At 35.0% G+C, this 12,271-nt stretch overlaps 2 protein-coding genes across 2 annotated transcripts; both read left to right on the top strand.

The window, feature by feature from the left end:
• Positions 1-652: 652 nt before the first annotated feature.
• On the top strand, positions 653-3,236 carry LOC115991697 (G-type lectin S-receptor-like serine/threonine-protein kinase At1g11300). The gene is made up of 3 exons (XM_031115557.1): positions 653-766; positions 2,122-2,305; positions 2,909-3,236. Exons 1-3 carry the CDS (start codon positions 708-710, stop codon positions 2,930-2,932), a joined length of 267 nt encoding a protein of 88 aa, XP_030971417.1. The 5' UTR covers positions 653-707; the 3' UTR covers positions 2,933-3,236.
• Positions 3,237-7,396: 4,160 nt separating this feature from the next.
• On the top strand, positions 7,397-8,509 carry LOC115991221 (G-type lectin S-receptor-like serine/threonine-protein kinase RKS1). Its single transcript, XM_031114960.1, has one exon. The coding sequence runs from the start codon at positions 7,397-7,399 to the stop codon at positions 8,507-8,509; it is 1,113 nt and encodes a 370-aa protein (XP_030970820.1).
• Positions 8,510-12,271: the final 3,762 nt, after the last annotated feature.

Raw genomic sequence — 12,271 nt, 5'->3', positions numbered from 1 at the left:
TTTTTTTCTTAATCTTTAAAACTAAAAAGAAAAAAAAAAGGTTCTTCGTTTTTTTATTTTTTATTTTTTTTAAATTTAAATTAGAATTGCAAAATTAAATTTTATTGTTTTTAAAATTTTAAATTAAAATGTTGAAGTGACATATTTTAAATACTAAATAATTTTTTTTATATTATTTTATTAGCCACGTCAGCATTTAATGTGTTGACAGTAGACTCCATTAGCCACGTCAGTATTTTCTGTTAGTTGGCTAACGACAAGGACTGACATGACACGCGCTAATTGATTTAGGGACTAAAAGTGTTAAATTAAAATGTAAGGACCAAAATAGAAAGAAGTTAAATTTAGGGACTAAAAGCGTATTTAGGGACCAAAATTTAGGGACTAAAAGTATATTTACAACTTAAAGAAAAACCCCAAACAAATGATTGCAAACACAATGGAGATTTTCGGAGACAATTTGGGAGAGGACTTGTCCCAAGTTCAAACACCCATGACCCACCAGCTTGTGTCCTTGACTCCCTTGCATTTGTGACGAAACCTAACTCCATTCTTGAAGAAAAATGCGAGCTTTCAGCTTTGTGAGAGAGAGGGATTGTTGAGACTTGAGAGTGTTTGTGCTTGCCTTATAGTGTTGTTGTTGAGAGAGAAGAAACTATGTAGCCAAAGATATAAAATTCGGGTTTTTGGCCTGGGCTCTTTGTCTTATGCTAAAAAGGGTGTGGTGGAGCTTGCTGTTGCCGTCAAAGTCACCATGGGTCCTAAGGTATATTCTATAGCTAAATAATCACACCATTCTTTAGTTCATATTTCTAACTCATGCAATCTATGCAATTCATATCTCAATAAGAAGTTTGATTAGCATTAATCTTTCTACTGATTTTTGGCCCAAAAATCAATTCTTTATTGAATTAAAAAAAAAAAAAAAAAATGCTCTCTCCATACACCAGATTTTGAAATGGATGAGAGATATGGTACAATAAATGAGGTGACTATTATGTTACAGTATTGTTGAGTCAATAAAAGACATTATAAGTCCATGTGTTTTGGTCTTGCAATACAGTTTACCTTGTTCAATACCTTGTACTTAAGGCTTACATGCCAGATACATTATATATTGATCTCATGTGCTTAGTTGGGAGTCTATGTAGTCTTTTGAACTTTAAAATTGTGCTTCCAATGAGCTGTTTCATCCTCCACCTTTTCTTTTTAAAAACAAGCAAAGCATATAATAGACAGCATACTAGTTTGTAAAAGCTTTAATCAACTATTAATAGGCTGATTTATGAAAGCTCTAGAAATCATGCTCGGACAAGTCGGCTGTGGCTGGCCCAAGATCAGTCAAGATGCCGAATTACCAATTACCATCTCAAGCTGGAATAGTTGGCCCGGCCTTGATAACTGTTTATATCCCAATAAACCAATCTCGTCCCATTTTCTCGACCACTTGTTTGCCAACTTAATCAAACTATCATTTACTCACTAAAGTAAGGAAAAGATGCTAAAAGTTAACAATACTAACATGTCACTCTAGCCATCCATTAAGTTTCTCTAAAACTAAAGAAAAGTATATTTAAGATAATCTTCTAGTCATTTTCAAGTTGACAAAAGCCTTCACTGATAATTGATGCCTAGAATGCCTCCAATCCCTAGACGCAATTCTGGACTTGCGATGCTTAGTGACTGTGTAAGCTGGCTTATTGACTCGATCCAATATCCATTTTGGTACGCTACATTTTTGGTTTGAAAGAAGGGATGCTTAATCCCTATAATAAAAATATTTAGAGATAGGGATTAGAGAGATAAGACTTCATAATCCTCAATCAAACCCAATATCAATATGTTTTTCCCACCCCAAAAAAAAAATAGTAAAAGATCACTAAAACAAACATGGATGCTGAAAAATTGGTTATGTCTTTGATTCTAATCACTATTTGCTTTCCATTTTGCATTTCCCTTGACACCTTAACACCAGATGAATCCACCAAGGATGGCCAGTCTTTGATTTCCAAAGAATAATTTTGCCTTAGGCTTCTTCAGCCCTGGCAACTCCAGCTATCAGTTTCTTGGTTTTTGGTATGTCAAATTGACAAAACAAACTGTCGTATGAGTTGCAAACAGGAATGATCCTATCAATGATTCCGCTGGAGTTCTCTCCATCAACCAGTTTGGAAACCTTGTCCTCCATGACAGTTTTAACTGTCTTCTTTGGTCTGCAAATGTTTCTGTCCAAGTTACTGCCTCCTCTGTTGCTCAGCTTCAAGATTCAAGAAACCTGGTATTGATCCAGGGGAATAACAAAAAGGTGTTATGGCAAAGCTATGATTATCTGTTTTCCTTCTTTCTTAAAATTTTTGATCTTTTTTTGTTTTGTTCTGTTCTGATCTTGTACATGAACTGTAGTATTGATTTAGAATGTTTTACTTTGTTTAGATGTGGAAAGTTTAGTTTTTGAGATTTCGGTCATGGTTTTGGGGCTTTCTAGTTGATTTTGGAGGCTTTGGTGGTTAGTTTTTTTGTTAGTGAAAAACTACATTTTATTCACTTCTCAAAATATAACGTTGATTCCAATCTTTGTGCACCTGTTTATTCTATTTAATGCTTATCTAATAGATAAATTTATCTTTTTGAAAATTTGACTACTGAAAAGTTATTGCAATGTGTTGTTATTGTAAATTTTAGAGTTTGAGACACTTGTATGCCTATTGGCATGTCAAATTAAAGTTTTCTATCTGATGAAATAAAATTTGTGACATGTATGTTCTATGTTCTGGAATAGTAATATAGATATAATGTTCAAACACTTTGTATAACTATCTATTATATGGCGCAGCGAATTATTTATGCATGTATGAAAACTGATTATTTTTTATTTTTTCCTTATAAGCTTTCTGGTGCTACTGTGCAGTGGACTGGAAAGCAATTTTTTTAAGTGTAGCTTGGTTGGTTTATCAACTCAGGGAGGTATGTGCTTCCCCTTGCCTTGTCTAAGAGAGAGGCAACTTAGCTTGTAGTGCAATGCAAAATTATCTTTCCATCTTAATCATATTGGCATTTACTATTTAAAGTAGCAAAAGTAATAAGTTTAAAACTCCAAACTTGTGATCATATATAGCTTGCTGAAGAATAATTCATTTGTTAGTGATCTATTACGTTTCAGGGACTTATCAAAAGCTCACATGGACCCAAAAGAGTTGATTATTTTGGCTCTTTGGTGATTTCATTTTGTGATACACAGATTACAAATTCCTGGGCTAGCTTGGGTTTGGTTTCTTAGGTCAAGTTAATGATGTTATGCCTGAAAAAACCCATCTTATTTTATTTATTTATTAGAGTATAAGATAGATAATTAAGACCTTTTACCCCATTGGTCTTGTGAAATATACAACAAAGTTTATAAAAGTCGCGTGAATGCAAAGCTAATTTTAATGAGATAACTATAGTATCTCCAACTTATGGTCCAATTCCAATAATCATTGTTTGGAATTAAAAAAAAAAAAAAAAAAAAAATTGGACATCCTTTTTGGATTGGTCTGATGTTAAGGTGTCGAGGGAAATGCAAAATGGGAAGAAAAGAAGTATCAGAATCAAAAACATGACCAGTTTTTCAGCATCCATGTTTGTGTTATTGGTCTTTCACTCAAAATAACTATTTTTGGGGTATGGGGGAAAAATATTGATATTTGGTCTGATTTAGGAATATGAAGTCTTCCTACCAAACATATAAAATTCGGGGTTTTGGCCCGGGCTCTTTGTCTTATGCAAAAGGGTGTGGAGGAGCTTGCTGTTACTGTCAAATTTACCATGGGTCCTAAGGTATATTCTATGGCTACCATATGACACCATTCTTTAATAATGTCTCAATAAGAATTTTGATTAGCATTGCTCTTTCTACTGACTTTAGGCCAAAAATTTAATCATTTGTTGAAGTTCTCTATATCTGCTTTCTTCATATAGCAGATTTTGAAATGGATGGGAGATATGGTACAATAAATGAGGTGACTATTATGTTACACTATTAAAGGGTTAATGAAAGACATTATAAATTCAATTATTTTTGTTGTGCAATACAGTTTAACTTGTCCAATACCTTGTACTTAAGGCTTTACATGACAGATAGAATATATATTGATCTCATATGCTTGGTTGTGAATCTATGTAGTCATTTTAGAAAGTTAAAACTGTGCTTCCAATGAGCTGTATTGTTTTACGCCTTTTCTTTTTGGATACAAGCAAGACATGTAGTAGATTGCATACTAGTTTGTAAAAGCCACTGAAATTTGCTGGACTGAGGTTAGCTGAAGAACAGAAAAAAGCTCTAGGAATCAAGCTTTGATGAGTTGGCTGCGGCTGGCCCAAGATCAGTCAGGATGCCAAATTACCAATTACCATCGCAATTCAGGATAGTTCGCTCTGCCTTGATAACTCTTTGTATCCTAATAAGCCAATCTATGGACTAAGCACCTCTTTTTTCAAACAAAAGAATAGCGTATCAAAATGGATTTTGGAAATCAAAGATTGGTCTGGTGTTAAGGTATCAGTGAACGCTTTTGTCAACTTGAAAATGACTGGCAGATTAAATATCAAAATACTTATATTAAATAGTCCATTTTGGTTTGCAAGAACGGATGCTTAGTCCTAAATAAAAATATTCCGAGACAAGGATCAGAAAGATTCCTAACTCCCTCTCTCTCTCTCTCTCTCTCTCTTGGTAAGGAGACTTCATAATCCTCAATGAAACCAAATATCAATATATTTTTCCCAACCAACAATTAATTATTATTTTTTTTAATTCCAGAAAATAATCACTAAAACAAACATGGATGCTGAAAAAATGGTTATGTTTTTCATTCTAATCATTCTTTTCTTTCCATTTTGCACTTCCCTTGATACCTTAACACCAGACCAATCTTTGATTTCCAAAGAAAATAATTTTGCCTTAGGCTTCTTCAGCCCTGGCTACTCCACCTATCAGTATCTTAGTATTTGGTATGTCAAAGTGACAAAACAAACTGTCATTTAGGTTGCAAACAGGAATGATCCTATCAATGATTCCTTTGGAGTTCCTCCATCAACCTGTTCGGAAACCCTCCATGACAGTTATAACCATCTTGTTTGGTCTACAAATGTTTCTGTCCAAGGGACAACCTCCTCTGTTGCTCTGCCTCAAGATTCAGGGAACCTGGTATTGGTCCAGGGGATAACAAAAAGGTGTTATGGAAAAGTTTTGACTACCCTGCAGACACTTTGCTTTCATACATGAGGCTGGGGTTGAATTAAATAACTGGACTAGACAGGTTTTTGACATCTTGGAAGTCACAAAGATGACCCCGGAACTGGGCAATACTTTTATAAGATGAATCCTACTGGCTTTCCACAAGTTGTCTTGTATAAGGGTTCGACCGTTTATTGGCGGTCAGCTCAATGGCCATGGCAAACATTAGCAGCAGCAACAACAGTCTCTTTGGGTTTTAAGTAGTTTTGTTTACAATGAAGAAGAGGTATCTTATGCCTACTTTTTTGATGACTCCTCCATCATTTCTAGAGTAGTGGTTGACAACTCTGGTTTGTTCCAACAACTTTTGTGGAATGATGGTGATCGTCAATGGAAGGAACTATGGTCAACACCTAAATACTCGTGTGATAACTATGGACACTGTGGTGCGTGCTTGCCAGGGTATGAACCCAAGTTTCCAAGGGCTTGGTATTTCAAAGATGGTTCTGAGGGATGTGTGAGATAGCAGTTGGGTTTGTCTGTGTGGAAATGGAGAAGGATTTGTTAAGGTGGCACGTTTGAAGCCTCCTGATACATTCGTCGTAGCTTGGATGGACATGAGTATGAGTAGTTCAGAGTGTGAGCAATTCATACATGCATGCTTGAGGAATTGTTCTTGTACAGCTTTGGACGAGAAGATCATTTTTTATGCTTGAAAGTTCAATTAGTGTATAAAACACTATGAACGTTTAGACCCCCAATTTACATATAACTAATTCAAGCTTAATGTCAAACAATTAATGTATGGAATATGAACATAAGTTTAAAACAGAATTGATAAACAATCTAAACCAAATAAAATCACTTCCACAGCAGAAATTAAATGGAAAAGATTAAGGGAAGAAAGATGCAAATACAAGGACAACACACGATGTATTATCGAAGAGGAAACTGAAGCTCTCGGCGTAAAACTTCTCTGCCGCCCTCCAAGCAGTAAACAATCCATTAAAGAATGTAGTTGGGATACATGAACAGCAGAAGACCTTACAAGCCTAATCTATCCAATATACTTAAGCACTTCAAGCTCCTACTCCAACGAGGTTATGTTGAACCTATTTCTTCTTTAGCTTATCAGATTTCACTACTTGACCATAACATCAACCAATATGAAATTGGTCCCTTCTTAACTACTTCCCAAACACCAAATGGCTTTCTCATAGATATGGGTATGGTGAGAAAATATTTTGGTAATGTATCTCTCAAGGATTTGACAATGGAGAGGAAGAGAGTAGAGGAATTTGAAGAGTTTCTATATGAAGATTGTGGCTGAATCAATCTTGGTTTTCTTTAGGGTTTCTCTTTCAAAATTCTCTCTGGAAGCTCTCTAAATTTCGTGAGTATAAAGGTCTATATATAGTAGGGTAAGACGGAATGCGAAAAGACATTTTTTCCCAAACAAGGTAGTTTGGCGATTTAGCCTTGCGACTGGGCTGAGTCGCGAGTTCAAGCCGCGAGCTAACGGCCTGGCCAGCCTAGGACTTTTGTCCTGTAGTGCAACAACTGGCATGTCTCTTCAGCTCCCCTGCATGCTTCACGCATGTGCCAACTTTGGCGGCTTGCCAGTCGCGAGTCACCCATGAGTCTCTGCATCCTTGCATATTCTTGAGCATTTATTCACACTTTCTCACTCACTACCCTTACATGATTCTCACCTAAATACAGGGTTACTAATTGCTAAAATATAAGCAAATTTGGCACGGAATATAGCCAACAAGATGGTTGATAAAATTCAACCTTACAATGCTCATAGAAACATTTTAAAGTCCAAAACCCTTGCTAAAAATTGACCCCTAGAATGTCCTCACTCAGTTCCTATTCACAGTTGGTGTAACTGGTGCAAGACTTTAGACTTTGGCGCAATAATATTTTTTTGGTTACGCAACTGATCATTTGAACTTTGAAAGATGCCTAGTCCTAAAACAAAAGAGCAATGGAAGACTTCATAGTTCATAGCTCTCTCTCTCTCTCTCTCTTCCTTATTTTTTGGTCTGGAGACTTCATAATCCTCAATCAAACAAAATATCAATATTTTTTCCCCAAAGATTTATTTTTATTTTTTTAAAGAAAAGACTACTAGCATAAAACATAGATGCTAAAAAAATGTTCAAGTCAATAATTCTAATGGTTCTCTTCTTCCCATTTTGCATTTCCCTTGACATCTTAGCACCAAACCAATTGATCAAGGATGGCCAATCTTTGATTTCCAAAGAAAAAAAAAATCACCTTAGGCTTTTCAGCCCTGGTAACTCTAGCCATCGATATCTTAGTATTTGGTATGCTAAAGTGAAAAATCAAACCGTAGTATGGGTTGCAAACAGGAATGATCCTATCAATGATTCCTCCAGAGTTCTCTCAATCAACCAGTTTGGAAACCTTGTCCTTCACGACAGTTCTAACTGTCTTGTTTGGTCTACAAATGTGTCTATCAAAGGAACAACCATAACCTCCTCTATAGCTCAACTTCAAGATTCAGCAAACTTAGTATTGGTCCAAGACAATAACCAAAAGGTACTGTTATGGCAAAGCTTCGACTATCCCACAGATACTTTGCTTCCAAAAATGAAGCTTTGTGTGAATTTGATAACTGGACTAGACAAGTTCTTAACATCTTGGAAGTCACAAGATGACCCCAGATCTGGGGTCTGCTTCTATAACATGATAATTTCTGGCTCCCCTGAAGGGTTTGTTTACAAGGGTTCGACCCCATATTGGCAGCTGGGTCCATGGCCATGGCGTAGCTCATCGCCAGCAACAGCAACAGCAACAGCAACAACTTCATCAGGTTATACAATTGATTTTGTAAAAAATAAAGATGAGGTACCTTATGCTTACTTTCTTGATGACCCTTATATTATTTCTAGGTTAGTGGTTGACAACTCTGGATTGCTACAACAACTTATGTGGAATGAAGCTAATCTTCAATGGAAGGAGACTTCGTCAGTACCTAAATACCGCTGTGACAAGTATGGACAGTGTGGTGCGTATAGTAAATGTAAGCTTGAAAATTCTAATAGGTTCGATTGTATGTGTTTGCTAGGGTATGAACCCAAGTCTCTAAGGGATTGGTATCTCAGAGATGGTTTTGAGGGTTGTGTTAGGGAAAAGTTGGGGATGTCAATGTGTGGGAATGGAGAAGGGTTTGTGAAGGTGCAACATTTGAAAGGTCTTGATTCAGCTAATGCAGCTTGGATGGACATGAGTATGAGTAGCTCAAGTGTGAGCAGGCATGCTTGATGAGAGTTCAAATAGCGTATAGGCGCGGAACATGAACATAAGCTAAAACAGAATTGATAAAACAATCTAAACCAAATAAAATCACAACCACGGCAGAAATTAAATGGCAAAGATTAAGGGAAGAGAGATGCAAACACAAGGACAACATAGTAATGTGTTATCGACGAGGAAACCTAAGTCCTCGGCCTAAAACCTCTCTGCCGCCCCCCAAACAGTCAATAATCCACCAAAGAATGAAGTTGGGATACATGAACAGCAGAAGACCCCTCAAACCTAATCTACCTAATGTACCTAAGCCCTCCAAGCTTCTTGCTCCAAGGAGATTACGTCGAACCTTTGTCTTCTTTAGCTTACCGGATTCCGTTATAACCCATAGCATCAACCAATATCAATTGGTCCCTTCCTAACTGCTTCCCAAGCACCAAATAGCCTCCTCACAGATATGGGTATGGTGAGAAAATGTTTTAGCTAATGTACCTCTCAAGGATTTAACAATGGAGAGGGTGAGAGTTGAGGAATTTGAAGAGTCACTATGTAAAGATTGTGGATGAGTCAATCTTGTTTTTCTCTAGGGTTTTTCTTTCAAAATTTTCTCTAGAAACTCTCTACATTTCGTGGATATAAGGGATATTTATACTGGTGTGTGTATGGAATGCGAAGAGTCAGTTTTTCCCAAATAGAGTGGACTAGCGACTTGGCCTCGCGACTTGACTGAGTCGCGAGTCCAAGCCGCGAGCTAACTGAATGGCCAGATTGGACTTTTTGTCCTGTAGTGCTCCAACTAGTGTGATTGTTCAGCTCCTCTGCATGCTTCACTCGTGTGCATCCTTTGGCGACTTGCAAGCCATAAGATCCAGTTGCGAGTCCCTTGTTGAGTGCACAATCTTGATTTTTCTTCACACTCTCTCACACACTACTCTTACATGATTCTCACCTAAATACAGAGTTTTTAAATGCTGAATTACAAGCAAATTTGACACGGAATAAAGCCAACAAGATGGTTGATTAAATTCAACTTTACAATCTCCTCCTTTGGCTATTCCGTGACAAAACCCTAAAACAAACTCTAGACTTAACATGTAAGTTGGGAATAGTTGAACAAAATTCACTCATACCTAACTCTAGAATCTGTGTAGCTCTTGAACCATAAGAACAAGTCTCTCCTGAAAAACAATATAATATGATCATTGTATGTAGAAAACTTGTAATGCATATGGAGCAAGCACAGTGCGATCAAGCAAAATGGAATTAAGGAATAAACCATGACTTAACCAAAAACGAACAATCACTATAAATAGTGACCACAATGCTCATTCATACAAGGAATGAATATCCGGACATGCAAACTAATAAACTCAATTACCAATGTACCAATAGCTTTTAAAACATAATCACAAAAGCACTATAACCATGACCAAGAGTATATATATAAACTACGAGCAGATAACTATACTGAAAAAAAAAAAAAAAAAAAAAAAAAAAAAAAAAAAAAAAAAAAAAAAACTACTAATGGGAGGAAGAAAAACCCTTGGATATAGTTGATTCATTGTTGGGTCAAGCATATCCTGCTCATCAAGTTTCAAGATGTATTCATATTGGGCTCTTATGTGTGCAAGAACAAGCAACAGATCGACCAAGCATGACAGAAATTTTATTCATGTTGGGTTCCCCCCCCCCCCCCCCCCCCCCAAACAAGCTAGCATTTATCAACAGAAAAAATATAAATTGTGGTCTAGATTTGACAAGTTCTGTAGGGGCAACTGCTTCACTTAATGATTTAACATTTTCTGTGTTTGAAGCTCGTTAAAGTCTGCACTTACTAATTGAACTACATTTTCATAGTTGAGGAACTACAGTGCACGATTGATCTATCATTATATTTTATTATAAGTTCTAAAATTTTATTTTAAAATTTAAATTTGGAGTATTGCAGTTGATGATGTGAGAAATGGTGATATAATTTGCAAAGTTAAGTTTTGTTACCAGATTGTGCTATCAATTAAAACCTAAAAACTTGAAGGAAAAATGGAAACTTTACAAAATTTAAGCACCAAACTGGAATTTATTAGTATATTTTAGAGTTAGAAGTATAGTTCAATCCTTTTTACAAAACAAAATAAAAATATTTATCATGAATGCATTTGACTTTTATTTTTACTATTCTATTTGTTTCAGCGACAATGTTATCTAGAAAATAAGTAATTTTTCAAAAAATATATTCTATAAGACTATGCTATTTTCTTATTTTTTTGTATCAATCTTAAATGAGTAAAAAAAAAAAAAAAAAAATTCTAACTTCTATTATTTAGCTTATTGTGAAATAGAGTTAATTTCCAAAAATATTTAATGGAAAACAATCTTTAAAAATAAATCATACTTTTTCTATTGACCAGAGATAGTTTACCTTTAACTTTTTTATTTTTATTTTTTTTTTATACTACAAACATTAGAAAACATGGAAAACTCTTTTAATTTATACAAGAATTTTCATCAAAACAAACAGATCTCAAACAACAAAATCATTACAATCTTCTTCATTTTTATTGGCGAAAGAGTAAATATTCACATTCCTTTTGTTTTATTGGTTTTATTATTATTATTATTTTGGAGAGAAACTCACTTCTATGGTAGAAATTAATTAAGTTTTTAAAAGAAAAATATTCTTGTTTTTCTTTGCTAGATTGTGACTTTGGAAATAGTTCCAAAAAATAAAAAAAATTAATGTCATTTGACAAGCATAAAAGGGGATGCACATAATAATTCCAAAATTTGCTCAACGAAGTATAAAAATTGCAAAAAAAAGTCGCCTCTTATCAAGACCCTTATAATTAAGATTAAGATAATTAAACAACAAAAGGAGAATGACACCTTAACCCTAGAGCCACGGTGCTTACATTGCAGCACGACAACGTTGTTGACATTAACTCAGACTTTAGACTCTAGATTTTTGAAATCTGAATTGCGTGTTTTGTACGATTTTTTCCCGTTTTTTAAAATTTGAACTTTCAACTATGGAAAGGAACCTTAGTGGGTTTAGGATTTAATGACCTCCCAACGCCCAACCATCACTCAACCTCCATCCAATTAATCTAATCACTTTGGAAAACCGACATTTGGTATATGTTCTTTGCAATTTGATTCTCATAATTAATACATCCATTAAATAACTCCTCTAAAATTCTTACATCCTTCATTTGCAGTTTTTTACGGTTCATATTGACAATAGGCGAAATTAAACTGTTGGTTCGTAAAATTTATCTTCTGAGTATAATTAGTCTCTCAAGTTTTAGGTGAACGCAGTTAGTCAGTCAAGTTTTAAAAATTAGTAGTATTAGTTATTCTGTTAATGATGTGACATTTTTTAATGAAAAAATTTGCAAAAATTATTTTACACTTTAGAAACCTATTAATACCAAAATATTTAAATACTGCATAATAGCAAATTAAAATCTAAAATCTTTGAAACCTCAATTTTTTGTTGCATTCACTTTGATATATTAATGAAGAGAAAACCTATATCCCTCTGATCATTGGCTGGATTTGCACGGTCTGAGCACTAGATCGTAGACCACACCCCAGTTTGAACACATTCTTTTTGTCACCTTCAAATTTCCAGTTTCCATCGACTTTGTGTTCAAATATTTATTTGCTTTATGTATTGATAAAATCTATCACAAATACTATTTCAAGTTGATTTCTTTTGTTATAACTGGATAGGTGGTGCGTTACTGCGTTACATAATTAGATGGGGCGGGAATTTGA

The sequence above is a fragment of the Quercus lobata genome, chromosome 5 (assembly GCF_001633185.2).
Source record: "Quercus lobata isolate SW786 chromosome 5, ValleyOak3.0 Primary Assembly, whole genome shotgun sequence".
In the NCBI taxonomy this organism is placed as follows: Eukaryota; Viridiplantae; Streptophyta; class Magnoliopsida; order Fagales; family Fagaceae; genus Quercus; species Quercus lobata.
The sequence above is the reverse complement of the archived record's forward strand: the minus strand, read 5'-3'. Positions and strand labels throughout refer to the sequence as shown.